Raw genomic sequence first — 27,878 nt, 5'->3', positions numbered from 1 at the left:
CGGTGCCAAGATGGCGGCGGGCAGGCCCTGAGGGGAGGCGGCCGTGAGGGAAGGCTCGGAGCCGCGGCGGGGCTGCCCCGCCGCAGGAGCTCAGCGCCCTGTGCTCCTTCCCCTGCCGGCGTGGCAAGGCTCGAAATGGCTTGTCGGGCACAGCTCCTGCCGCTGGGAGAGCCCCCGACCCAGCAGGGCTGGTGTTTTGGGCTCTTGGTTTATATAAACTCTGTTCAGGCTGTAGAGAAGTGATCTTGTTAGTGTGGTCCTACTTGGAAATTGAACTCCCCAAAACATCTACAAAAGGCATTACCAGTTATTTCAACTGAGTAACTTTATTACTGGGGAAAAGAGAAAGCAGACTTTGCCTTCTGAAACCGAGGATGGCTCTTGGCTGGAATTGGAGAATCCATGTAACAGGCCCCGAGTCAGGAGTTGATGCTGTTCCCTCTTTTTATATTGTTCCACTTAGGATGGCTGCCACAGTCATTCCTCTTCCAGATAGGCAAAAATGTGCTTTTGTATAGCCTTGTCATGCTTAGTCCCTGTTTTTAAACACAGCTGCCCAGGCCATAACACCCTTCCTGTTGAATGTCAGTCCCCAAACCCAAAAGGAAATGTGTGGTTTCAGACATTTTGCTGAGTTTCTGAGACTGTCAGTGACAAACCATTATGAAAACCCAGTGAAAGAGACGGAGATGGATTTATAAGTATAACTTCACTATTTTAATAACTCTTGTACAGTGCATGGTTATATCATCGTCTCCTTCGCTCAGTTACATCAATGTACAGTACTTTATAGCAGTGTCTGCAGGCAGTACAAACAGATCAGGTGCACAGCTCAGTCACTTGGAAATTTGTAAAAGTGACCTCTGCAATAAGGTCTGCTGAGATAATCTGTTTTAGGAAGTGCTCCTGTGGCTCCCAGCTTTACAGAGCTGTCGTGTACACTCCTGTTAAAATCCCAGGTAACTGTAATTCCCTGTGATTTGCTTTCCTCTACACCCCAGGACTAGAAGGTGGGGTGTTTCCTAGCTCAACGTTTGTTTTTGTTTTCATTTTAGAAACTTTTTAGCCTCCTGTGCTTGCCATCCTGCTTCCCTTCTCCACCCTAATCCAGAGCCAGGGCTTCTCAGGAGGATTGTCCTCTTCATCCCTCCCTGACAAGGTGAGTGCCCTTCTCAGATCCCAGCAGGGCTGTGACTAAACCCAGGATCCCCCCCTGCCTGCACCCTAATTCTGCTGGTGCCAGCAGTGTCCTCTTTCAAATGAAGAAAACAGATTATCCATCGGAGACACTTGAGAATAAAGCCAAAACTGAGGTGCACTGGTGTTCTCAGATTTACACACGAGTTCCCCAGATGCTGTGTTAAAGCTTTTTCCATTAAATGTGCAAGGACAGACACAAATTTGGGCAAAGACTCAGCACGTGCTGAGAGAGAAAACCCAACTGTCCCTGGGCTGTGGCAGCCCTGGAGCTGTGTTTGCTTCGCTGCTTTGCAGTCAGGTTGGTCTGTCAGTTAAATAGAGATAGAAATGCAATGTGCCAAACTTGCTGTGGACAGGAACTACGCTGCTTGCTTGAGTTTTGAAATTGTGAGTAAATTTTGGAAGCATAATCACTAATTCTGCCTCTAGGGAGAGAGATTTTCCTCACCCCCTATTTACAGATTGTTATATACAAATGCACATAACTTTATGAAGGACAACAGGAAGTCAAGAGCAAGACCCTGTGCTAAATTAGATTTTCTTTTCTTGTGCCCATTTATTTTGAGTTAAACCTGCCTTTCCCAGTGTGCTTTGGGGTTTCAGCTATTTGGGAGTCATTTCAGCTGACTTTTTACAGTGAAAACCTGAAGGTGGGGACGAGTGACCAACACCCTGGGAAGGGCTGTGGGTGTGCCTGGGATGGGAGCAAATGGTCAGGGTTTATCTTCTCCTGGTTTGAGGCCGGGTTTGGCAGCACCACAACATTCCAGTGCAGGATCAGTGGCCCGGGGAAGGGCTGCACAGCTGCCCTGAGCCCAGGCCTGTGCATCAGCAGCAGTGGGCAGGTGGAACTCGCCTATGTCCACGTTCAGATCCCTTTGTTTGTCACTCCTGCTCATTTCTGGGCACGGAGAGCTCATTTCAGCTGTTCAGAGACACCACTAACTGGTCTGTGGATTTAAGGAAGCAGCCAGACTTTGGGAATGTGTGTTGCCTTGTCCAATGAGGGGACACAGGGGGACAGGAGGGGGACAGGGAGTTCTCACCGGGCCTGTGCTCTTGGGCTGCAGGGGACACCTGCAGGAGGAGGAAATGGAAATGGAAATGGGGCTGCCTTAGGTTGCCCAGAGGGGCCGTTAGTCCCCATCCCTGGAAGTGTCTGAGGCCAGGCTGGACAGGATTTGAACAACTTGGCCTTGTGAAAGGCATCCCTGCCCAGGATGGGGGATGGAACAGGATGAGCTTTAATGTCCTTTCCTTAAACCCAAACCACTGCAGGGCTCCAAAGCCTTATTCCCGTGGTGCAGGCTCCAGGCCTTGAGGCTCTCCTGAGCCTCTCCTGAGCTGTGTGCCATGCCTGCCCTGCCAGCCAGGGGCTGGGAGCAGGGACAGCCCTCGGAGAAAAGCTTTGGGGTCTTTGAATGCAGCCCTTGTCGTACATCCAGCCCCGTGTGAATCCTGCTCTGATCGCATGCACGGAAAGTTTCAGTATAAAATATATAGTTATAAAAAAAATACTTCATGCAAAATTAAAACACCTTTCCCAGTGGGATATGGTCTTATTGTCAACCCTTCCCAACAGTGTTCAAGGAATTGTCACTCTGATGGCAGCTGGACCCCAAGGGGAGCTCTGCTGCCTCCAGCCTAGGCCGGGAATCATTGCTTTCATTCCCTTTTTTTCTGCACTACTTAGGGCTAAGAGCTGAAATAAAGCAGAGAGACTTTAATTAGCAGAATCAATCCTTTCCTGGCGGCGCTTCATGATTTCTTGGAGCTCTGACTCCCCTCTGCTTTTCTGGAATGGAAACAAAACAGGAAGTTTGGATTTGAATTTCAAGCTGTAGTTAAATGACAGTATTTAACAAATGCTGTAGGAGTAAAGCTAGTTTCAAAGGGATAGGTGATACCAGTAAAAAGCAGATTAATTAGTGGAAACAGGGGGATCTTATGGATTTGGGGCTTTTTAGCTTAAAGGACACTTCAGAATTCTTACGTGTGTTTTATTGCTTGTGTAGGTTTTAGTTGTGTTGGGTTTTGTTTATGTTTTTTCAATTGCATTTCTTAAAATGCCTGTTTAATGAGCTATCTGACACTGCTGGTACTGACAGCCCCCATTCCATCAGGAATTATCTGGAAAAACACTTACCTCCAGCTGGTTTTTCTCCACCGTGATCTTGCTGTACACTCTGTTTCCCTCATCACCACACACCTTCTTCAGCTCCTCTCTGTTGAGGGAGAAGAGCTGAGCTCCAGTGAGGATGCCCAGGTGTTCCACAGTCCTGGGGAGACACAAATGGGGAGATGATGGTTGTGCTGCACGTGGCCCCATGCCAGAGGTGAGGAGTGGGAGATGGGAGGCTGGAGCTGCACTGCGATCGTATCACAGGGCCCTGGGGCTGTGCCAGGGAGGCAGCTGTGATTCCAGTGGCGTTTCAGGCCGTGGGTTTAGTTAGTTGATTATTTTTCTCCAAGAAAATGTTTATAGCAAAAATTGGAGAGTGAGTTTGGGCTCTAAACATCTTGGTTATAGAGCCTGGATTTAACAGGATTGAAATCTAATTTACAACACAGGCTCTGTAAGTAAATCCCAGTGACTTGTCCCAGGGGAGATGGTGCCAGCGGCCTCCCAGCTCCTTCTCCAGGGAAGGACGAGCATTTCATGTGGCAATAGAGCAAATCTTACTCTTTGCTGAATGACTTGGCCTCCAGCCAGGCTTTGACTTCTTCAGTGCTGGATTCAAAGGTGAGGGGCACAAAAACTTGCTGAGGCTTTTCCACTTTGAAATTCCTGTGGGGAGGCTGAATTTTATTGTTTGTGATCTTTTTTAGCAGCTCATCGTTCAGCTCATCCATTTGGTGAATAAGTTCTGTAGAAACAGGTAGGGGGGAATGAAATCAAATCTTCAGTCAAAAATCCTACTAAATCTGTTTGTGGGGAAATTGGAAGGAAAATGGGGGTGTGGCTCAGCATTTTTATTTAAATTCAGCCCAGAAAAGTGGTTCCCATTTTTCTGTGCTCCTGTGTTGCCATTTATTTTCCTCCCATCACCATCACCACTGGCTGTTGCCTGATCTGTGGAAGGACAGATCTTTGAGAATCTACAACTGGAGAGTTGGGATTGAGACCTTTTCAGTCCTCTCTGCTACTTCTAGTCAGTGATTTGCTGATCCCAGAGCTGCAGGTTTTGCTCCACAGCGGAAGAGAAGCGGCAGGAAGCACAAACTGGGAGCGAGGAACATGCTCATGATGAGATGAGTTTGAAGGTCCCTTCCAGCCCAGGCCATCCTGTGATTCTGGGAAAACACCAGTGACACTTCATCCAGTGTCACTTTCCCTGTGAAACTCCTGAGGACTGTGGAGAATAACTCGGTGTTAGGAACAGATTTGTGTCCTTGTATTGCGGGGCTTTCCATCATCCCAAAAGGGCTCCTGCTTCCAAGAGTGGGCAGGGTGTGATAAGGGGTGAGGAGAGCGGGACCCCTGGTCTCTCTCCTTCTCTGTGATCCCCACAACATGTGCAGGGTGAAGGAGGGATGTGGATCTCCTGTTTGGCTGGGAATTCTGTGGCACTACAGAAAGGAACCAACCAGGCAGGCACTGCATGTGTGGCAGGATATGAGCAAAAAGAAAGGAGAGAAAGGGATTGACCTGAGCTCTTCCTTAGACACACTTAAATGTTTTGAAAGAGAAAGGAAACTCTCTCTTTGGGAGAAGGAGGAGGAAGGAGGAATCGAGTGATCCGTTATTACCCTGCTCGTCCCAGGCTGCCTGAGAGCTTGGGAGGTATCACAAGCTCCAGGGCTGCTCTCTTGGCTCTAGTTGCTACCTGCAATGGCCTCCAGATCTGGTGCTGTTCTATTTCTGATCACTGAAGGGTGAAGGGGAGCCCCTTGGGTAAGTCTGGTCCCTGGAGCACCCAAACCCAAGGAACCCCAGCGTGGGACACAGAGCGGGACACACACGTACGTTCTTTGGCGTCCTGTGCAGAGTTGCGTGATAACATCTCACTGCCCCACTTATCCCCTGCATAGCTGGCAGGCAGCTTGTGAGTTGGACTGGATGGGCCATAGCCCCTGGGACTCAGGTCTCCTTTGTACCTCTGGTTAGACTGGTTAGAAAGGGGGGAGAAAAAAAAAAGTAAGAAATTTTTTTCTGCCATTTTTCATTTTCATTTGAGGGACAAACTGCCGTGTTGTCCTTGTGCTGATGTGGGGCTGGTGAGACCTCAGGAGGAACTGCATGGAAGAAGTTAATTTCTGGGAATGAAGAACCCAAAGCAAAGTCTGAAGTTTGCGTGAGGGAATTCCTAGACATTCCAAACATGTTCAATCCCATTGGAAGGCAAAGCCTCACTGCTCCATAGGTGGGATGTGAAGGGTGACCACTGCCAAGGGCCTGGAGCAGGCTGGGAAGTTTTTTGACATTTTGATTAAACTAGCAAGGATTTATCCAGAAGCCTGCTGGGCCCCCTTTGTCTTTGTCCAAACTCTGCAATACCAAAATAGGGAAGCAATTCCATGCTTCCCAAGGGTGTTTAGAACACTCCAGCTCCACATTTCTGTAATGCAAGTTGCAGTATTCACTTAATTCTCACTTAGATGGTGTTTCCATCTGCCTCCGCTTGAGTGATGTGTTCCTGCTGCTGAACTGAACTGGGTTGAGGGAAGTGTCCAACTTCAATTTAATCCCCAACAAAAATCCTGAGATGGAAAAATTTGGAAAACAAGAGGCTGCTGCACAAATGGGAAGGTTAGGCCTTATTTGGGAAGTCAATCATGGCAAAATGGGAGTTTTATCATAGGTGACTTAGGAATCTCCTGATTTTTTCTACTTCTGAGGGTTCATCCTGACTTGTGCATAGTATACTAAGAAATCCAGGGAGGTCTAATGACAAGATTATTCCCAGAGGCAGATTATGCCCTGCAGCTGGTACCAGTCAGGTACCATCTGACTACAGACCTGTTCAAGCTCTTCCAGTTTCACCACATCCAGGATATTGTATGGAACATAACCAGCCTGCCCACTCCGGTTGAGCAACTTCCACCATTGCTTATTATCTTCCAACACCTGAGAGAGGGACAAAAATAAATCTGCTAGTGGGAACATGGGATTTCAGGTATACACAACCAGGATATAGTGGGGATAGACCACCCAGAAGGTGAAGGACATCACTGAGGCCAGGAGCTCTTAGATTAGATCTGCTGCTCTCAGATGTAATCCAGGATTGAAACTTTTCCTGAAAGGCATCAGAATTTATCATAAGGATGAAGAGGAGAGTGCCTCTGGGTGCTGAAGAACTCACAGTTGCTACATAATGTCCCGTTTCTCCAGATCTTTTTTTTCCAATGACTGAGTTTCTGTTGTCTTTTTGTGTTAAAATAAATAAATAAATTTTTTAAAGCTATGTTTTGCACAGAAACCTTTTCCCCAGGTCACAGAGCAGTGTTAGCCCAAGTCATGCCCCACATTCTCCAGCTGCAGGAACAGAAAGGTAATGAAAAAGGTGTTTTTCACAGTAAACAATTCCTTGTGGAGGTGGAAGTGGTAATAAGGAACACAGACCCAGCAGGGGATGAGCAGGGCATGACAGGGAGTTGTTGTCCTTCCTCCTCACCGTGGTTAAGATGGGACTGATGTGTTTGAGCTGAGGAAGTGACACAGCCCAGCACTGTGAGCCTGCTCCAGCTTTGGATTTGAGCAAAGCTCTGTGTCACTGCTTAGACACCACCAAGGAAAATGGAGTTGGTGCTTACTGGTATCCTGAGCTCTCTCCTGCCCCTGGGAAGGGGAGGGGACACCTTTTCCCAGGAGTGGTCACGTACCTCCAGGATTTCATCCTTCAGCACCGAGAGCTCGTTGGCGTTTCGTGCAGTGAAATCGTAGCGGATTTTGGCAAATCTCCTGGGCACAGCCACTCCCTGGGCCTCAAAATTCCTGCAGGAGAGAAAACTGGAGTTTTAGTGGAGGCCCATCCAATTACAAGGCCAAGAAAATTGAAATTGGAGAAGAGAAATTATCCTAGTCTTTTCCCTGTTCTACACTGCATCTCTACCACTTGATGTTCCTACCAGGACCAGTGATAGGGTAAATGAGAAAAATAAGTTATTTTGCTGATATAATTGGATTTAAGGTCTTTTGCTGTGGATTTGAATTCTTGTAGTAAAGCTTGTAAATCTTTTAGATTAGAACAGAAAACCATGGAAAAACAGTCTGGCTTGAGGGTTTTTTTCCCAGACTAGAGCTGGTGACAGAAAAGTGGATGGTCAGCTGAAACCTTGACTCAAATCCCTGCAAAGTGATGTGTCAAGTCACAGCAGAGGATTAATGTGGAAGTCTGGAAGAGTTTGGTGACACTTGGAGATGTGACAATTTTCAAGGTGTGAGCTGATGTGAACAAGGAAGCAGATGGAGTCTCTGAACTCCAAACAAAAAAGTACTTTGATGAAGGTTTTGTACCAAGGAGTAACAGGTGATGGAAAATGAGCATTGAAGCTGTTGAAAAGTGGAAGAGTCATCTTTCCCTTGGGAAAAAACCTGAGGCAAAAGGGTGGCCTGGTTGGTTCTGGGATTAGAAGTGAACTTTCTGAGACTTCTGAAGAAAGGGGAGGGTTTTTTTTCCATTTTCTAGAATTCTGTCTCATTAAGAAGAGTTGTCTGAACCTGGCACCCTGTCAGCTCCCTGGGGGAGAGGTGGGCAGGACTGGAATATATTGTTTTATTCAGCCTCTAATCAGTGGGTTTGCCTTTGGTTGTGTCTAAAGCCAAGGGGGAGCTGCTGTCTCCAGTGAAACAAAGCTCCTTCCTCAGCTGAAATGTTTTCCAGCAGCACTGGGAGCTCGGGCTGCTCTTCCCTGGCCCTGTGTTTCCAGCAGGGTAAGGTTTGTGTGTGCCCTTCCCTTCGGGCAGATCCCCCTGTAGGCGGCTTCTGTCTGTGCAACTTGTGGTGGCTTTGGGATGAATGGAGAGATCCTCAATGATGTCCAGAGGAGGCCAGGAAGGGCCAGGAAGTGCTCCAAGGGCTGGAGCATTACACAGACAGGCTGGGAGAGCTGGGAATGTTCAACCTAGAGAAGAAAAAGTTCCAGGGAGCCCTTAGAGCCCTTTACAGTGCTTAAAGGGGCTCCAAGAGAGCTGGAGAGGGACTTTGGGGAAGAGGCTGGAGTGACAGGACAAGGGGGAATGGCTCCCCACTGCCAGAGGATGGGTTTAGATGGTGTATTGGGAAGAAATCCTTCCCTGTGAGGGTGGGGCGGCCCTGGCACAGGTTGCCCAGAAAAGCTGTGGCTGCCTCATCCTAGGAAGTGTTCAAGGCCAGGTTGGACAGAGCCTGGAGCAACCTGAGATAGCAGAAGGTGTCCCTGGCCCTAGCAGGGGGTTGGAACTGAGTAATCTTTAAGGTCGTGTCCCACCCAATCCATTCTGTAATTCCATGATTCCAATGTCTCCACACATGTGGAGAGCCAAAGCACAGTACAGCATCTTTGGCACCTGATCCTTAAGGTCATTTTGGTGGGCTGATGTTAGGAAACAAGACCTATGGATGGACTGATGAAGTCAGTCAATATTTTTGTCTCCTGTGGTGGAAAACACCTGGGATTCCTTTCCTTGCAGAGCTGCTGGGGGTTAAACAGCAGACAGTGCTCATGGGAATAATCCCTCAGCTGATCTTTATCTTCTCTTCGTGGTTATTAATAGTGGTAGGGAGTTGTCTCCAGGATGCCCAGACTTCCCAATATCACCATATGTATTCGTGTGTGTTCGTGAGGTTCCAAGGTAGGAAGGTGCAGATCCATTACCTATTTCCATGTGGAGTGACATTCTGTTTGAAGGCATCCCCAGGCTGTGTCTGCTCGGCTGTCTGGCCACGCTTGAGTGAGGAGTTCCGGTAAGGATATCCATTGGCTGAAGAGAGCTGGAAAGGCAGACATGGAGTCAGTGTTACCAGGAAAGGGGAAACCTGATTGTAGAAAAAGAGAGGGATAGTGGGAGATGAGTAATGGCCTGGCAGCTTTTGGTCAAGATGTTCTTCAGGGAAGCCTGTGTCCCTGGAGCTCAGTGACATTGTAGGGTCCTGTTGCCTTGAATTGGGAGTGGCTGATTATTGCTGCCTTTTTCCAGCCTCATTTGCTTTCTGTATTTAACTGGAGTGACCAGATTCAAATGAGTTTTGAGCCAACTATTTGCTGCACACCACCACACTCCCCACAACTCCCTCTCTCTGGAAAAGGGGGACGGAGAGGGAAGAGAGGATCCCCAGGAACACAGGACTAACCTCCTCTTGCAAGTGTCCGATGTCTATTTCCCAGGGAGCTCCACGGAAGATTTCTGTGGGTGGTTCCCAGCCGTTGCGGAATTTGGGGATGTAGGTGGGGATGTTCGCATCTCGGGGCCACTCAGCTCTAGGACACAAAGTGGGAATATCAGGTGACATTCACAAGGAATATGTCTTTGAGATTATCCACTCAAAGGAGAAGCAGGACCATCAGGGCATCCAGGTATCCCCTCTGCCTTGGGAGCCCGGGGAAATGGCAGTTCTGTCCTCACCTGGATCTGGTCCATGTTTCCCCCAGGGAATCCCAGAGGTTAATCTCTTTGGGTGTCAGGTGTCCTCTCAGGAAATCAGTGGCATCTTTAGAAAGCAGTGGACTGAGGACAGACCGGGCCAGCTCGGGGCCACCACAGCTATTGATGATCTGGGTCACACACAAACCACACAAAGAGGAGAGAACTTGCAAGAAACAATCAAAATGTCAAACCAGGGACACACAGAGGAGCAGGAATCAAAGACGAAGTTGATCCTTGAATCAGCTCAGTCACCTCAAGAAACATCAGCCTAAGCCTTTGAGGGAGACTGGACAGTTCAGGGGAACATTAATTTTTTTTAGATTGGAGTCAAAGCAAGATCTGATCTATAAATGAGCTATTGCTACAGACAAGTAAAGTGTCACAAGCTGACACTTAGGAGAACAGAAAGTATCTTGTTATTCCTGTGTCCTTTTTGGCTCCTTTTCCAAGTTGGGATTTCTGCTTCCAAGTATTTTCAGTGCAAATACTGAGCTGTGTTTGCCTGAAGGTGAGACCAGACAGATTCCCAGTGGGAACCCCAGTTCACTGCCCCTTTTGTTCACAGTAATGCTTTATTGATTGGATGGAAAGATTCATATTTGCTGGGGTTCTTGTATTTACTTCAAGCTGCAAACTGGACCAGAGGCCAGGAACAACCAGTATCACTTCTGGAAGTTCCTGAGAAAGCTGTGGCCAGGCGTGAACAGTTTTCTAACCTTTCTGCACAATCTGTCTGCTGGTAAGTCTGAAGTAGAAATAAAAAGGGAGGTCCCAGTGAGACCTGGAAATAAGATTTACCAGTTCCAATGGCCCAAATAGGAAATGCACCAGCTCCGAAGCACTGGGGTTCTGAATATGCTTCCTCAGTTTGGCCTGGAAAGAGAAACACAGTTTAACCCTAACCTGAGTGTGCCTTCTCTTTTCTGCCACGTGGGGGGAGTGTTGCTGGCTGATAAGAAGAGTAAGGGATGGAGGAGTAGGAATCATTCATTTTAATTTTGTGTCAATTTCTAATTCCTTATGAATTTCTGGATGGGTGGAGTACCCTCTCTGTTGTTAAGTCAGTGCCTTGGAAGGTAATTTAAATAGACACACAAAACCTTGGCTTATTTTGAAAGTCCTAGGGAGGAAAGGCCAGGGTTATGGTTGCTTCTGCCTCTTGCAGGGTTGAGAATCCTACTAGTTCCATGAGTGAAAACAACAGGATAGGTGTTTTGAGGGTCCCTTTGCAATTGCTGACAAGGGAAGGTCTCCACCAAGGTCTTGCCTGTGGCACCTGGAGCTGCCCTGACCACTGAAATACTCCAAATGCAGTTTTATTTGAGGTGAACTGTGGCAGAATGGAGGAGCAAACACTTGGGATTAATTTACTGTAAGAATTGGGTTTTGATAGCAGCAATCAGCAGAGCTGTGGTGAGAAACCTCTCCAGTATGTGCTTCCATTCAAGATCCTTCTCCTGTCCTGGGCCCCTGGCACTGCTGCCATGAGAGAGAGGCTCCCTGCTCCTACTGAAATGCAAAGCTTTTGAAATGCTGGAGATTAAACATTTATGTGGAATGGGAAGTGAGAAACAACTGCTGGCAGCAGGGTGACCCAGTGAACAGGCATTTCCCAGGAACTTAGCAGCTATGTGGTGAGGAATGTGGCATGGATCCACCACAGAGTCCCAGCTCTGCTCCACACTCAACCCAGCTCTGCTCCACACTCAACCGTGGGCTCTTGCCAGGAGATAAGCTGCTCCTTCTGATCCTGAGCAGGCACAAATTATCCACCTTTGCTTCTCAAAGAAAAGGCTGGAGCTTGGTGTCCTGCAAACCCTGTCTCTGGGGTTTCCTTATTAATGACTGCCCAGGAAGGAGCTTGGAGTATGTGTTTGCTGGACAAGTTTGGTCACAACTGACAGAATTCCTGCTGCCTTGTTAGCCTGCTGGTCTCTTGTGTTTCATTGAGCAGAGCTGGTAGCACTGGGAACATGTTTATGCTCTTCCTTTTCATCCCCTTCAGAATACAGAGGGTCTGGCAGGGGAGAAAGAGAGGGGCCAAGAATATCGGGGCAATGGGGGACTTCAGTTACTGTCAAGCAGCGACTTCCCAGGCCTGGATCTGAAAAGAACCGGGCACTACAACCCTCTGGCTGCTCTGTCCCATCCTGGACTTGATGCTTCTAGTTTTCGTTTAACAGCTTGTCCCAGAAAACCTGCACAAGCCTGACACAATGTTTGTCCTGAGTTTTGAAGAACCTGGAATTCACACTGTTGTCCACTGTCAGTGTTTGCCGTTCAAGTTTTACTCTAAACACTCACTGCTGGGATACACAGGGAAAAACCCTCTCCTTGCATGGGACGGAAACTCCTCCATGTCTTACCAAGAGGTTAAAAGCCAGTTTGGTTTTCTGGAAGCAGTCGATGAACTCAGCCTCGCTCGGGGGTCTTGCTCGGAGGGTCAGCATTCCCTCTGCCAGGAGGAGGGGCAGAGAAGGACACGTTAGTGAGAGCATCCCCTGTGGGAAGGTTCCATCTGCCTGCCATGCAGAAGGCAAAGCAGAAATGGGTATTGAGACCAGCACTACTGAAAATCAGGGGTTCAGGGAAAGGCAAACTCCCTCTGTGTTCCAGAAGCTCTGTGTGCTCTGCCATAGGTGGCCACAGAGAGCAGCACCTCCCAAACTTGTGTGCCTGGATCTGTGGCTGTGCCATGGCATCAATCCGGCCTTGCTGGGCCAGGAGCTGAGGTGTCCCCCCCGTGCTCCCCATTTGTTGTGGCTGCTGCACTGCACCTGCTGGCCCTTTCTTCTTGTTCTTCTTCCCTTTCTTCCTTTGGTTGAGCTGTCGGAATGCCTCTGCAGCCTTCTGGAGCCGGGCGACGAACACTTCAATGTCATCCAGGGTGCAGTTCAGGATTTGCTGTGAGAACAGAAACACAAGGGACCAATGTGAAAGCAAGCCTGGGCTACATACAGCTGGGAGCCTGAATCCCAGGGCCTGCTGCATTTCCCGGGAGAATGCACAAGAGTGGGTAATCCAGGCATGAAATGCAGCTCAATGCATCCCTTTGCAAGCACAGAGCTGCTGGGCCTGGCTGTGTGCTGCCCTTGCCAATGTGATAAGTGACCCCTGCTAATGGATGGGTGGAAAATAAACCAAGTGGGATGGGGAGGAGCAGAGCTGGAATCAGCAGAGCTGCCTCGGTCAGAGGACATTGTCACGGATGCGGTGATAGAGACTTGCTTTTGGCCACCTTATCTTTATGCACAGCAGGTATCAATTGGGAAATGCCTAGATGATGCATTAAATGTCTGCTCCCTGCCTCTGCTCCCTCTCCCTTGCTCCCTGCCTCTGCTCCTGACTATGGACTGTGCAGTGTCCCTGTCACCCACCGTTTCCTTTTCAATCTTCTGTGCTAACATGGCACGGGATTCCTCATGGTCATGAGAGCCAGAGCTTCGTCGTTCATAGTCTGCAAAAAAGGGAGAGAAAAATACATTTACTATCAGAGGTTGGAAATAGGCTCCATGAAAGGCAGGGATCCATGGGATGGTAGCTCCCAGCTTGGGTGTTTGTTCTGGGTTGTGAGGCCACCTCAGGAATAATGTTTATAATAGGTGCTAAATCCCAATCATCCTGCAAAAAACCCAACCCCAAGGCACCTCCGGTCTTCCAGAAGCCACACGCCCACTGTTGGGGGGGGGATATTGCAGCAGTAACAATTGCTGGGGTGGCCCCTCGTGCAAAGCAAACAGTGTCAGCTCAGGGCAGGGGCTTGGAAAGGGCTGGCACAGCAGGATCTGCCAAGTGGGAGAACTGGGGAGGCAGTTTTGGCAAAGTCCTGTGACAAGTCCAGACCATCTGTAAATGGGGGGATGAGGTGCCCCATCAGGACAAGTTTTGTAGGAAAAGCGGGAAGGTGTTTCGTGGAGAAGGAATCTCGGCAAGCAGGCATTACTCAAGACTTTCTCCTGTCATCTGCTCTCCTGCCAGGCTCTGTGCACTCAGCCAGAAATCCTGCCTAGAGGAATTCCCAGCTCTGCTGATGTGAGCACCCTTGGAAGGGCAGAGGTAAGAGTGGCTGCTTTTCATCAGAATAGAGATGTGTATTCATGGTCCAGCTCAGAAATAGAGATAATCCTTTTATGATGCAGAACTGGGCCTGAAATAAGTTCTCCAGCCAGAGCAGTTGCTTGGCTTCAGAAGCCATCCCAGCAAATGAGTGTTTTGGATGTGTTATAGTATCCGTCTTTTCCTTGAAACTAGAAATGAATGCCAAGAGAAGATGGTATGATAGTCAGGAGTAAAAAATGCTTACAGTTTGTTTGTCACTTTGATCTTTTGTCAGAGAAAGAGCTTGTTTCTGTTCCTAGGAACTTATTTCTGTTACTTCTTTCTCCAAAGGAAAATACCAGTTTTTTTCAAGCCAACTTAAATGGGCTGAAGTCAGGATGATTTTGGAATCAGACTTTAGATGAGCACATAAGAGGGGTGAGTTCAGATCTGCATTTCCACACTTGACTTTACAAGAATTTATGAAAACCAGTTGATTTTCAAGGGTGAAATCTTGGCTCCTGTGAAGTCAGCAGAGCCAGGAATTTGTCTTTCTGACCAAATGTCTTGTCTGTACATTTTAAGATCACCAACGCCTGGTTCAAATTTCATGTGATGGTTTATGAGGGGCTTTTGCTTTTTTGGCATTTATGTATCCCCCAAATAAGGGTGTTGTTACAAGGAGTTTCTGGGAGCTTTTATTTGTTGAGCAGAAGATGCTCAGTGGGTACAACACTTATTTTCACTACAGATCGCTTCAGGAAGGTTGGCTGTCTGAGTTAATTAGTCTCCCATCCCTAGGACAGACTTCCTGAGTGCTCTCAGTACCTGGATCATGCTGGGAAGGAGGTGCCACCCTGTTCCTGCTCATTGCTGAGCCTCGCATGTCATGCTGGATCGGGATGGGAGCTGGTCCTTGAGGTGGGGGGAGGATGGATTGTCTCTGCTTGATCTTTTCCTGGTTTGCCCTGCAAGGAAAATGACACAGAACAACCCCATCAGTGGTCACAGATCCCATTTCCAAGGGACTTGAGTGTCACTAAACCACTGGAAACATGGATTTATTGTTGTTGCTCCCAGCTGTATCCCGCAGCACTTACTTGAGTGTCTGTGGCCGTATCTTCTTCCCATGCTTGTGGTCTGCCAGGGCACTTTCTATGTCCTCATGAACCATCTCTGCCTTAAGAATAAAACAGGGGTGTTTTTAAGGGCTTGGCTTTAGGAAGGATTGGAGGAAGGGGGAAAGGGCGGACAGCAAGAAGTGTGTTTTGTTCTGTTTCACACCAAACAGGAGGGCTCTGCTTACCTCCACCTCATCACAGTTGAAGAAGTGGATGTCAGGTTTGTGCTGCTCAGAATCCTGACACACGAGCAGGAGGATGGAGGAATAGCGCATCTGATTGAGTACTGTCTGGCAGTGCTGCACTGTCGGCAGGGGAAAGTCCTCCAGCTCCTCCTGCAAGAGAAGGAAGTCAAGCAATGGGGTACTATTGAACTGAGAGGGAATGGTCCTGTGCAGGAACTCCTGGGATCCCTGGGCTGATCTTCCTTAGTTTGTCATTGCTAAAACCATCCTGTTCCCATGCTGCAGGGCTGACTCTAATCCAGGAGAGGATTTTGGTAGTGATTCACCCTGATTTGTGTTCCTTAGAACTTGCCCTCTCCCAGGCAGAATGGAAAGGGCACTCACTGCACCCCACACTTCAGTCTGGGGTCAGTCCCACAGGGCTCCAGGTACCTGTGTCTCACAGTCCAGCAGCCGGATGGACTTGTCATTCACTTGCAGCAGCATCTCCTGTGTCCATATCTTCTCTTTGGAGTTGAGCAGGATGAGTTTCCGGATTGCATCATCCACTGTTGTGATGGACTCGCTCTTGTCCATGATGAAGGTGGCCAAGTGCTGAAGTTGGGGAGAGAAAGGAGATATAAACAGGTGGAAAATGTTTGTTGGGGTGTGTAAATTGGTGATGAAAGCATTTCTAGAGGCTTCAGTTACTGTTTATAGTTTCTCAGAGCTCAGGCATGAAGGTGTTGCTGCACAAAACAGTTTTGGTTGTTGGTACCAGCCTAGTTGTGGCAGTGAAAGATTTGGGTTTCACAATGGGTTTTCATAACCAGTTTCACCACTTGCATATTACTCTTATCAATCCAGCAGCTGTCATCCCCGTCCAGCAGGGCAAATGCTTCACACACATGAGTTACTCCCCGGGCCACTCTGAACCTGGCTTGGAAGTAGAACTGTGGCAGTTGAACTAATGCTTTGCTTGCCAAACTATAAAAGCACTTGTGTTTTGCTTGTCTTGTGTAGAAAACCTGCTTGTGTGGGATTTGTGCTAGGCAAAGAGCTCACACAAGCCATGGGCAAGTGCTGGTCCTCTGTGCCAAGTGGGATCCATGCAATTTGTGGGGTCCCATGCTCTAGGAACAACTACTCTGAAGAGCTTCTATGCTGCAAAGCCTGCAGGAGCTCCAAACCTGGCAGCTCACTCTACACCCTTAGGGTTGGGGTTTTACTTGGTTATCCTGGTATTCCTACCTCCCCTCACCTATCATGTAAACCCAGCCCACGGTCTTCTCCCATCAGCCAGGCTTTCCACACTGTCCTCCCCTCCTTCACCACCCTGTGTGTTCACTTGGGCCAGGAGCATCTCAGCTACAGCGCAGCCATCCACGCTGCTTTCCCATCCCTATTCCAACTGCACCCTGAAGTGTGTGGTGTGATCCAAGCCTTGCACTTGGCACCTGTATGTACAGAGTTTGTGTAATGGGGCAGCACTTGCAGCTTTGGTGGGCCCCTGGGACTCCATGGGAAGGGAATGGTGGGCAGAGAGGCAACTGTGGAAAGGAGAGGTGTGTCACATGCAAATGTTGTGTGCCCACCAGCAGTGGATGAAGGCCATTCCAAAAGCCCAGGTGAGTAAGTGCTGCTCCCTGCGGATGGAAGAACTGGTTGAGTCTGCCGACAGAGGGGACTGCAAGGCAGGAAAAGCTGGGACTCAGAGCAGCCAAGCTGTTTGCCCAGCTGTTGTTCCGGGGGCAGTGACAACACAGCCCGGCCACATGCCACATGTTCAGGTGATAGCAGGGAAAGAAAAAAAATCTCAGGAAGGAAAAAAAACTCAGGAAGGAACAAGGTTCTGTTTCACCTTGTTCTTTTGTTGCCAAGCTATGTTCTTGGTAAGAAGGGAAAGGGAATGTGCCTGACTGTCAAAAAGCAGCTGAACTTTTCCCTGTCTTTACCAACTTTCTCCAGCATAGAAAAACAGGTTTTTGCATGGATAAGTTACAGGCCTGACCAAGGTATCTGTGCAGTCCAAGGGCCTGCAACCCTTGGAGGCTTATTGGGCCAGATCCCAGCTTTTTCTCTTGTCCCTGGACTATCAAAGGCCCATCCTCCAGCATGACCCTCTCATCCTGGTTTCCTTGCTCAGTAGGGTACAGAACAGGCACTTCAGCAGCAGTGGCTAAGCTGGAGAGCCAGGAGCAGATTAACCCCAGGAGCACGGGAATCATCCCAGCAGGTACAGCTGCCCTGGGGGGCCAGGGACAGCAGTGTGGCCACCCCAAAAATGGTTCTGCTGGGTATTCAGAGTTCTGTGGGGAGGGCAGCAGTGAAATGCCTGCTTCTTTTTGATGTACACAACCTGTAGTCTGGTTTCAAAGCAAGAGCTGGAAAAACAGGGGGTGTTTTAAAACAAGTCCTAAATTGATGGGACATTTTTAGTAACAGGATGAGTTTTGCCTGGCTTTTCTCCCTTTGATCCCATATCTTCCTGCTTTCTCCCAGTGATCAGACATAACCATTTTAGGGATCAAGTAGCTTCTTTCTGGTGCTGATGCACTCATGAGCCGATTCAGTAACCCAGTGGGTTGCGTCCACAGTTGACATGTGCAGTAGTGGGCCATGGAGGAGGATGACAAAGTTGTTGGGAAAGAATTATGGGAAAGAATGTCTCCTTATAAAAGCCCAGGTAAATGCAAAGTGGGAAGCAAATTAAGAGGCAGCAAAAGCTGATGCTCCTCCAGCATGTCCTGCTGTGGGACTTGGAGAAGCTGTGGATGTTGGGGTCTGGCACAGACCAGATGGACCCGAGAGGGATGTGTGCATTCTGAGCACAGAGCCTTGGATGGTTGTGAGGAAGCACAGACAAGAACTGTTGTTGCAGTTGTCTCCATACAAGGTGGATGCAGGGAAAGGCTCGGATTTAAAGCACTGGTAGACCTAGCAGAAAATCTTTAAACGTGCTCTTGGGCATTAGGGGTGTATAGGGTTTGTGGTGACCCATTTGCTGTTAGATGATTCCCAAAGCCTGGAGGAAGGAGCAGAGAAGAGGACAATGCAAGGCCCATTCCTGTGTTCATCAAGCAAAGGTATGGGGTGAGGCACTGTCTAAACAGAACTCCCATCAGGTGTGTGAGCCGAAAGCTGAGATTAGCAATGCAATCACAAATGAAAAACATGCTGGGTGTATGTTACTGTAATTGTAAAATAGTGCATGGGAAGGTATTTGCCAAGTCAGTTTTATCAGTGCAGAGGTGACAAGCCCTTTTCTTTCAGAGCAGTGAGGAGAATGGGTTTACTCAAGATGACAGGCATTTTAATCTCTTCTATTATTTTATCCACCACCTTTACAAGCTTCATGAATTCCTTTGCTGTTTAAAGTTCAGTCAGTTTTCATGGAGGGGAAGCTACTTGTCTGACTTAACTATTGGAATATTTTTCTGCTTTCCATTTTCTGTAGATATGGGTGGATTGAGAGGGAGAAGCTTGTTGCTGTCTTTGTTTTATCCCTCAAAACCCCTTTTCATCCAGATAGACATTCAAATACATCACCTTTTATTAGAATGGGCAATGACTCCACCCACCATTAAACTTTGATCTGATTACTTCAAAGGGTACAAAATGCGTCCCGTAAGGAAACCTCATTCTATCTCACTGCCTGCCACTGCAATCCTGTTTGCCTTGGTCAAAGTTCAGGGGAGAGACTCACAAACGGGTGGCTTATGGCATAATTAATAAAGAATTCATTTACATGTCACCGTTTAAAGTCCCTTCTCTGCATCCATGAGTGACTTCTGAGCCACAGAGTTGGTTTTTCCAATGGAAATCAGTACCTCTTTCCCAACAGGCACTTTACAAGTCTAAATGTAGGCTTTTAAATGGCCCCATCTCCTAAATATGAACCTGAGGAAGTATTCTCCTCTCTTGCCTTGCTCAGTTTTCAGTGATGAATGGCCCCATCTCCTCCATGGAGTCCTGCACCACCATGTTGCGTTACAGGCATCACCAATCTCAGGATGGCCAGGCCGGCTTCTCTTTTTGGGTTGGGTGTCTGTAGCAGTGGGAGATGGATTTGGCTTATTGCCTGTCTTGTGTGAAGGGGTTTGTGTTACCTGAGAGGACACAGTAGCTGAGGAGAGCTGAAAGCTGATAGTCCATGTGGTCTCTGTTGTTTGGAAAGCTGAGTTAGTTCCAGTAACCACCATGGGAACTCTGCTTTTAACCTGTCTGTGCTGATCAGAAGGGTTTGAAGCACAAGGTGACAGGAGGGACAACATTTCCTGCTCTCCTTCAGACACAGAGGAGAGAGAAGACAACAGCTTCTCCATTTCCTCTTTCCTTGTACATAATTCCTCTGTTTATTTAAATCTTTTTTTACCCTCATTCTCCTTTACTCAGTGACTTGAGACTTTAATGGTAAGGACGTTCTCAACTCCCCCTTGTCATCCTAAAGGTCCAGAACACAGGGAACACTGCACTACGGGCATCTATCACTGACCTTGGCCTCTCAGCCCCTTAGCACTCCATTGCGTGTGTGTGCTCACCTGGACGTGGTACTGGGAAGTCTCGTGCATAATGACGTTGGAGTTGGAGTATTTTTTCCTTTGTTCTGTAAGAAACAAGAAAAGAAGCATTGTTTTTTTTTTTCTTTGGATCTGAGAATTACAGCTCTGAGTCTTCTCACAGTCCCCAAGCTTCCAGCTCGGATTCTGCAGGCATTGCCAGCAGGTGTCTCTCCAGAACAAGCATTGCCCTTCCTTGAGCTTTGCCTTGGGAATTTCACCTTTCTCCTTGACCAGCCAAGAGCTTTTAAATCGAGCTCCTCTTGGTGCACTGGGCTGAGCACAATCCTTCCCACAACTTGGGGAGCATACTGAGCACCTGGAGATATCCCAGTGATAAGGATCATGAAAAGATGCCACCGCTCTTCTTTGGAGCCTGGCAAGGGTGGGTAGAAGTTAATTCAAGCCAGTTCCTAAAGCTTTTTAACACTTATCCTAACACTCTTTAGGTTGTGCTGTCAGCTTGGCAGGACACATGAGTACTTCACACTTGTAGCTCCGTGCCTGTGGCTGAAAACACAGCAGTGTTTTGCCTCTGTGCCTGACTGCTGACAGCCCCGGAGTGGTGGCTGTTCCCCAGTAGACGTGATTTATTGATTCATTGGTGGGAATATTGGCAGAGGCATTAATGGAGACTACAGGGCTCCGAGCCTGTGTCTCATACACCACCAGCACCAGCTCAGAGGTGGAGTGAGGATGGTTCAGGGGAAAGACCACAGACACCCAGCCCAACTCCCTGTTCAGCCATTCCAGAGTGACCTTGAATACACAAATTAATATTGCAGCACAGCCCCTTCCCACCCCAGGCTGGCAGGAAAGGCCCAGTGGCACTTTCTGGTTGCTGGGGGCTTTAATTGCAGTCTGTCCTACTTGAAATGTGGGGCAAGGTCTGGGGGAGGGCACAGGCAGCGCATCCCACAGGGATTTGGGGCTGATGTGAGGCACTTTTTTCCTCTCAGTAACCTCAATTTCCTCCCTGAGCATTTCTCATGTAAATAGATGACACTGATGGAAATGAGAACACCGCATTCATGTGGGATGGAGACAGATTTGGGTTTTAAGACATCCCATCCCCTCCTTTTCCAAAGGGAGTGGAAAAGGCTGAAGTGGGTGGTCTGGAAACAAAGGGAGTTTACATTGGGACAGGCAAATGTCTCCAGCCCTGAGAGGAAGGGTGCGGAGCTGTGTTGAGAACTGGTAGTCCCTGAGGGAGGGAAGGAATACCAGGGGGATGAGGTTTCCAGTGGGAGGTTAGCACTGTATTCTTGGTAGGAAAACAACCCATGGAGCTGTAGCAGTGGCCAGGGCAGCAGCTGGTTGCCCTCAGACTCCCTGGGATCCCTTCCAATGCCTTTTTCCCTTCCTCCGAGTGCAAAGAAGCTGCACGTGTCACAGTCAGGAGAGATCTCAGTATGCACTGCAGAGAAAATGTTCAGAGAAGCCCTTGGAAGTTTTGGGGGCTGGCCAAAACCTCAGAACTCTGCATAGCCCAGCTTCCCATCACCTGCACTTAGTGAGTGCAAGAGAGCAAAGGCCCCTTTAGCCCTTTGCAGCCTTATTCAGACAGCAGCAAGCCCTGGGACAGGGAGAAATGCAGATGTTTCCCTTCCCTCTGTTGATTTTTCCCTGGGGAATTTCTGCATTACCTCCACGAGTCACAGAACTAGAACAAAGTGCCTCTGTTTTGTCTCCCGATGTCATTCAAGTGATGTCCCAGAAGCTGCCCAGGGCAAGAAATGGGGTGTTTCTGCATGTTTTCCTGAAATTCCTTCAGTCTCTTTGGCTTCTACCTGGCCCCCACACCCATGGAAACTTTTATTTTTGTGTTTCCTGCTGGCATCCACAAATAAAACTATGAGTTCTGGAACCAGCCAGACTTTCCGGGGACAGCAGGGTGCCAAAATACTGAAATCTCCTTCTTTTCTAGCACTTAGTTTTGATTTAAACACAGGAAGAATTAAAGAACTAGGTTGCAGATCATTAAAGAGTCAGGTTTGGGCCACATCTATCCAAGGAGTGTGGGTGCTTTAAAGAAAACTAGTGTTTTTTGGTTTATTTACTCAAAACAATGTGGTGAAACACTGCAGGGCTTTCCAAGATGCATCATTATTTGTCTTTGATTAAATTTGGCTGTGTTTGGGCTGGGCTGATCCCAAAATGCTTTTAGGAAGAAGCTCTTCCCTGTGAGGGAGCTGAGGCCCTGGCACAAGTTGCCTAGAGAAGCTGTGGCTGCCCAATCCCTGGAAATGTCCAAGGCCAGATTGGACCAGACTTGGAGCAACTTGGGACAGTGGAAAGTGTCCCTGTCCATGGCAGGGGATGGATTGAGATGGGTTTCAAGGTCCCTTCCAACCCAAACCATTCTGGCATTCTGTGAATGATGCCTGGAGCAAAATCTGTTTGACTCCTTGATCAAGGGGGATCCTTTCCCTTGCCCAGGTGAACTCCCTTGCCAGCCATCCCTCAGAAGGCAGGTCAGCTGTCCTCTGTGGCTCCACCCTGCCCTTCTGCACAACTTTGTCCCTGTCCTGCTGAATTTTGTATGAGTGCATGCTGGCCTGTTAGCAGCAGCAGCAGGAGGAGCTGGTTTCCTCCTGCTTCATCTGACACCTCACACCGGGACACTTGGCATTTCTACAGTGTCCTGCAACAGGACCTCAGCACCTTCAGGTGTTATCCAACCCCTAACCTGGCCCCAGGATGTGGAGAATTTGCATAATCCCTATGTGACAGATGGGCATTGCAGAAATATAGTGATGATTTCCCCAAATTAGCTCAAACACCCATCTACACCTCTGTGTATCTCCTGCTATGACCTTCAGATCTGTGGCAGTGAAAGAATCTGGATATAACACAGGCAAAGGGCAGGGAGAGCTTCAGGGCTGTGGCACCCGTACAGCAAACATCCAGAGGTGATAAAGCTGGCAAGAGCCCACAGTGACCACTGTCCTTTTTCCCTTTTGTCTGCCAAGAGAGCCAAAGAGATGGGAAAACAACAGAGCTTTGTCCTGTGCTTTTCGTGTCTAGCAAGGAAAAAACCCAACTCGTAGCATGAGTATCCTGGCAGGTGCTGGTGGGATCCCTGGCGGCCTGAGGAGCAGTTGTGCTGATCCCAGACACTTGCTGTATGTATGGGATTGGGAATCCAGAAAGCTTTGAATGCCTTGAGCACGGATAACACATGGGACATGCCCAACCTCTGGTAAATTGTCTCATCTCTTGCTCTCAGGGTCTGGCCCAGTGATCGCTAAGATCCCTTTGAGGGAAAAAAACACTATAAATGGTTCTTTAACAGAATTCACTTCAGTTCTCTACTAACCAGGTGGCTTTAATCTTGCCTCACACCCAGAGGAGTAGGCAAAAATGGCAACGAATGTTATCTATGATTATCTTACAGATAAACAGTGCTGTGGGAATGGCATTTCCCACCGGCACCAGCAAGGAAATGGGAAGAGCTGAGACCACTGCAGAGGTACAAGGTGGTACCTGAGGGCTCAAAACAGTGCTGGGCTGAAATCCCAGTAATGATACTAAAATCTTGGCTGGCAGGGAAAGAGTCCTGTTTGGCTTTATGTTAAGGAGTGGAAAGGATGAAAGAGAGTAATAAATCAGACAAAAAATCAGGGTCGATACACATCCTGGAGGGCTGGGGTTATCAGCTTGGTCCAGGAAGCCAAAGCACATCTTTAGTGCCAAGTTCCCTCCTCATTTCCATGCAAAACCTTATTTAGCAGGGAGCTGGGGTGTGGCTGTGAACGCTCAGTTCAGTGAGCACAGGAGATGAACTAGTGGGATAAACTGCCCGTGGGACCAGCTTACAGCCGGGATAATTGGTTAAGGTCTCTGGGAATGCTGAGCAGTGCCAAGGAGGGCAGGAGCAGGCTTGTCTTTCTCCATGCAAAGCCTCTGTCAAGCCAGAGGGGCACAGCACCCCCAGTACACCCTGCCAGTGGCCCCTGCCTCCCCTCCAGGCACATCCTTCTCTGATTAATTAGTTTTACCACACAGGATCCTACCTGATCCTCCCCACATTTGTTTACAGCTGTTGCTGGGCAGAAGGCACAGCAGAAGACAGGGGGATGTATGGACAAGTACAGAGCAGTCTCTGAGGAATGAGAGGCATTGAATTTGTTTTCCTTGCCAGTGCCATACTAAGGACCTCTCCTCCATTCCCTGAATCACACTGCCGACCTTCCCGGCCTCCACATCCATTACAGCAGCCTAAGGGAAGTCCTGGCAGTTACTTCTGGAGCTTGCCAGTTCCTTATATAATCTTTACATTATCTATACATTATCTAGCAGTGCACACACTGTTTATAGGAACCTGCCAGTGTAGCGTGAGCTGCTCTGTGCCAAATGGCAGGTCGGGACCAGCCTGCTGAGGAGAAATGGGGCAGCAAATGCTCTGTGTGCTCATGGCAGCCACAGAAACCTGCCAGGCTGGCTTACAGAGCAGCAGTATGGAATGACCTCCATTCCAGGATCCCAGCATGGAGCCAGATGTGGCAGTTGAACACAGCATGTGCCAGGTTCCTGCTTCCTGCTCCAGGTTACCCATGGTTAGTCAAGGATCTGGTTTTTGGCCTTGCACTGACCTGCTGTGCCTGAGCTCCTGACAGGGGAGAATCTGCAGGTCCTGCCTTGCTCCTTCCCTGTTCTTTATGGCTAGCACAGAGAGTTCCATTTTGGGATATCTTTGCAGTTTAGGGAGCATCAAGCTCCCTGGGTTTGCTGTTAGATCCGTGGTACTTGCTGAATTGCTGGAGCTGGTCTGTACTGGCGCCTGTGGCACTGGGAATGTCTGCCTGGTCAGTTCTCACTCATGGCTGGTGCGTGCAGATGCATCTGGAAGCTCTTGGAGTGAATGAACAGCTCTCATTGAGGTGTGAATGGGCTGTGGCAGCAGGGAGCAGTGGCTCCGGGTTCCACACGGCTGAATTCCTGCTCGGCACGCTTCATATTTGCCACAGCTCAGCCCCAAGTGCTCACATTCCTGCTTTATTAGCTGAAGACACAGCCCACTCTAGGAAAGCAAATAAAAACCTGGCACAGCTCCTGGGTTGTGCAAGGACTGAGTACATGGAGTAACAGTGTGTGTTTGTGTTCAGTGTGTCTGGTGGCACGGTGTCCACCGGGCTGCTTGGAGAAGAATAATCAGGGCATTGAGGAACTATTGCTTACCAGTAGAGATATTCCCTTTTGCCTTTACAACCAGACCTGGAAGAAACCTGCCCAATTATTTTTGACCAAAAACCCAAAGTGGTGTTTTCTCAACTTTCTGTAGCTGGTAATGACATTTTTTGAATGTCAGAACATAGTAAGATTGGGGAATCGTGATTTATATAATTCACTTTATTTGAATCTTGAAAAAAGTTCATAATGAAATGTTCCTCCTTTTTTTTTTGGGTTTTTTTTTTGTTATTTTTTTGTTATTTTTATGAACTAGCACAACTTTAGTTCCCAAGCTACTCAGGCATAGCCAAAACCCCATTTCCATTTAGGAAAAGGTTCCTCTGTGTGAGCTCTAAGCAGTTACTCCATGCAAGGAGAGAACTTGTGCTCAGCAGTTTCAAGGTGACAAAGAAAAAGGGTCACTGAAGATGCTGAACAGCATCAGAGGTGGGAGATCTCTCTCCACAGCACCCCTGTCACTAACTGCCATCCCAAACTTCAGGCCAGCAGCACCTGGAGCAGTGTCTGCTCTTCCCAGTAGCTCCAGTCATGGCCGAACGGAGCCAATGTGTTCCCTGTCTCACCCACCACTGGGGCTTGATCTGCAGGAGCCAACAGGATTCTTGGCTTCCAATTTTTCTTCCAGCCTTGTTTTCAGTTGATGTATTAAGTGTCCAAGGCGTTGAATAAAAGGGTCACCCACACACACAGTGTCAAAGGGGAGCAGGGTAATCTGAAGCTGGAATCTCGGGTGGGAAGGGGGATGTGAAGAAGGGAGTTGGAATGGGACTGAGGGGGCAGGGGGTAGGACAAGGGAGTTATTCAGGGCTGGCAGGAGGGGACAGGAGAAATTAATGACTTGGGCAAGAAGGCTGGATCTCTGCTGAACCTCAGGCTTTTTCTCCAGTAGGATGAAATCTTTAAAGACATGACAGTGAGTGGCACTGTTCGGATGTTGCCCGAATCCCTGTGGATTTAGGTATGGACGTGGTCCTCTTGACTCAGCAGTGTGGCTGAGCAGGCTTGGCAGGCCACTACTCCTGCCAGAATTGTCTCTTGCAGACAATACCAGTGTGTGTTAAATCCTGCACAAATCCTCTCCTAAGGGTTGTGGGGAAGGAATGATCCCTCCGTGCTCTTGTCAATAATGATGTGACAGCCATGTGGCCTCCAGCTGGAACTGTGAACAAGCTCATGGTTTGGGCAGGGTGTGGGAGAGCCAGCAGCGGGGAATTACGGTTTGGGCACTGTGCTCAGGGCTGCAGGGTCTCATCTCAGAGACCTCTCCAGGTGGCTGGGGCTGGAGGCCCCGTTAGAATACAAGGAGGTCTGTGGAGACCCCCAGGAGTTGGTTCATGACCATTAAAGGTAAGTTACTTCTCCATTGGTGTTTTCTGCCTGGCCAGCACCAAGCAGCTGTCTGTGGCTCAGGGGTGGAGCTGGCACCAGTGGAGCCTCTCTGCCCGTGGCTCCCCAGGGAGATGATCCCTGTGCAAGGCCACACTGGGCAGGAAGTGCCTCTTCTCTTTGTGATAGTGCCTCGTATCCTGTTACAGCGCCGCAGCCTGGCTTGGGTTACGGGTGTGCAGTGTCAAGTGATCGGCGTCAGCCTAACTCATTGCTCCGAAACCCCTTTTCCAGCCCTGTGCCCTATCAAGTCTGGTTCTTTCCCAGAAATGAGTGCATCGAGGATGGATGGGCAGGCTGGAACCAGCTGGCTGGGTGTCACAGGCTTGGCGTGGGGAGCTGGAAGGAGGCTGAGCACCGCACAGTCAGACAGCAACCAAACAGAAATGAACTGCTCCTCCCCACAGCCGTATGAGAAATCACTGCAATCATCAAACTGCCCTGAACTTCTCCTGCTACGCTGCCTAATCCATCAGGAGAGCCAGCCAGCGCTGTTTGACAGCTCTGGAAGCAGCTGAGAGGAACACCTGCAGAAGCCCACTGGGAGTCACCTCAGAAAGGGGTGGCAGCAGCTTTCCTGCTGTGGGAAGTGCTGTGCAGAAATACTTCCTGCCAGTCCTTCCCATGGGTTCTGCTGGAGCCTGGTTTCCCCCCCACAGGCTTTCATCTGGGCTCAGAACAGACGCCCGTAAGCAGAGAAGCAGCCTAATTTATTTATGGTGTGCATTAACATTTATTCAGCTGGTAGCTGTGTGGGGAGAGAGGTGGCAACCTGAGAGGGGCCAGCCATTCCCTGCTGCCAGCTGAGGTGGGACTGCTCCCTGCAGCCACAGACTCCTCCAGAATGTGGGGCTGAACAAATGTGGTGCTGTTTTACCAAGGGGGGAGGAAAGGATGAGTGTCCTGCTCGCACAGGAGCCAGGAAACTCTACTGAGGTTGGCAGAGCAGCTGGAAAGCATATCAAACTCTGACAGGAACAAAGCCAGGGGAGGGTATCTTGGGGCTTGAAGCCAGTTTCATTGTATAATTCCCTTTGGTCATCTCTCCACATCCCTCTGTGCTCACCACAGTGAAGAATACATGGTGGTAGGCAAGATACTTGGTGATCGGTGCAATTTCAGCAGGCCAAGTGTGACACCAGAGCCTTCCCCACCCATCAACAGCCATGTGATGAGGCTCAGTCCTGTGAGGGCCTTCACACTGTGCCCTGGAGCGCCCCCAGAGTGAACCTCCACCTTCACCATCCGGATGCCTTCCTGTGCACGGCCCGAAGCTGCTGCTGTGCTCCAGTCTCACCACAACAATTTTAAATATCCCTCTTCAGGGTGTCCCCTGAGGTGGGTTTAATATTCCCAGTAAGTCCCTGTTGATACTGGGGACACCTTGGCCCTCAGGTAGCACTTTTGTACCCACAGTTGGCACCCCTGTCATGTTAGGCCAGTATTACTGTAGAAAAAGCATCTTTAGAAAGCTAAACTCAAGGCCTTATTCACTTAGAAATAATATTTAGACACCTGTGTGCATTGGAGCTGTCATAACCCAGCGAGCTTTAAATGAGTGGATGCCTGTGTGCACTGGGAATTTGGGAGTCACTGCACTCGCTTCTTGGAGGTCTGGCAGTGTACACAGGCTGAGGGTCCAGCCTGATTG

At 48.9% G+C, this 27,878-nt stretch overlaps 1 protein-coding gene and 1 long non-coding RNA gene across 4 annotated transcripts in view; one reads left to right on the top strand and one right to left on the bottom strand.

The window, feature by feature from the left end:
- Window positions 1-214: 214 nt before the first annotated feature.
- Window positions 215-14,802, top strand: LOC137476317 (uncharacterized). Its single transcript, XR_011000311.1, has 4 exons — window positions 215-1,159; window positions 13,745-13,822; window positions 14,156-14,242; window positions 14,606-14,802. It is a non-coding gene; the product is annotated as an uncharacterized lncRNA (long non-coding RNA).
- The window catches only part of EPS8L2 (EPS8 signaling adaptor L2), a 47,391-nt gene continuing 22,416 nt past the window's right edge, over window positions 2,904-27,878 (bottom strand). For all 3 annotated transcript variants that reach the window (XM_068194470.1, XM_068194469.1, XM_068194471.1), the window contains 18 exons: window positions 19,631-19,695; window positions 15,543-15,704; window positions 15,111-15,260; window positions 14,905-14,984; window positions 14,633-14,772; window positions 13,144-13,223; window positions 12,544-12,670; window positions 12,133-12,221; window positions 10,565-10,639; window positions 9,746-9,894; window positions 9,474-9,600; window positions 8,998-9,113; window positions 7,024-7,135; window positions 6,161-6,268; window positions 5,168-5,309; window positions 3,884-4,067; window positions 3,347-3,479; window positions 2,904-2,995 (listed from right to left, as the gene is read on the bottom strand). In XM_068194470.1, coding sequence (XP_068050571.1) covers window positions 2,924-2,995; window positions 3,347-3,479; window positions 3,884-4,067; window positions 5,168-5,309; window positions 6,161-6,268; window positions 7,024-7,135; window positions 8,998-9,113; window positions 9,474-9,600; window positions 9,746-9,894; window positions 10,565-10,639; window positions 12,133-12,221; window positions 12,544-12,670; window positions 13,144-13,223; window positions 14,633-14,772; window positions 14,905-14,984; window positions 15,111-15,260; window positions 15,543-15,704; window positions 19,631-19,695 — 2,111 coding nt within the window. In that variant the 3' untranslated portion in view covers window positions 2,904-2,923. The remainder of the gene's footprint in view (window positions 2,996-3,346; window positions 3,480-3,883; window positions 4,068-5,167; window positions 5,310-6,160; window positions 6,269-7,023; window positions 7,136-8,997; window positions 9,114-9,473; window positions 9,601-9,745; window positions 9,895-10,564; window positions 10,640-12,132; window positions 12,222-12,543; window positions 12,671-13,143; window positions 13,224-14,632; window positions 14,773-14,904; window positions 14,985-15,110; window positions 15,261-15,542; window positions 15,705-19,630; window positions 19,696-27,878) is intronic.

Source organism: Anomalospiza imberbis, chromosome 6 (genome assembly GCF_031753505.1).
Source record: "Anomalospiza imberbis isolate Cuckoo-Finch-1a 21T00152 chromosome 6, ASM3175350v1, whole genome shotgun sequence".
Classification (NCBI taxonomy): domain Eukaryota; kingdom Metazoa; phylum Chordata; class Aves; order Passeriformes; family Viduidae; genus Anomalospiza; species Anomalospiza imberbis.
Note: the sequence above shows the minus strand (reverse complement) of the source record. Positions and strands in the feature narration are given on the sequence as shown.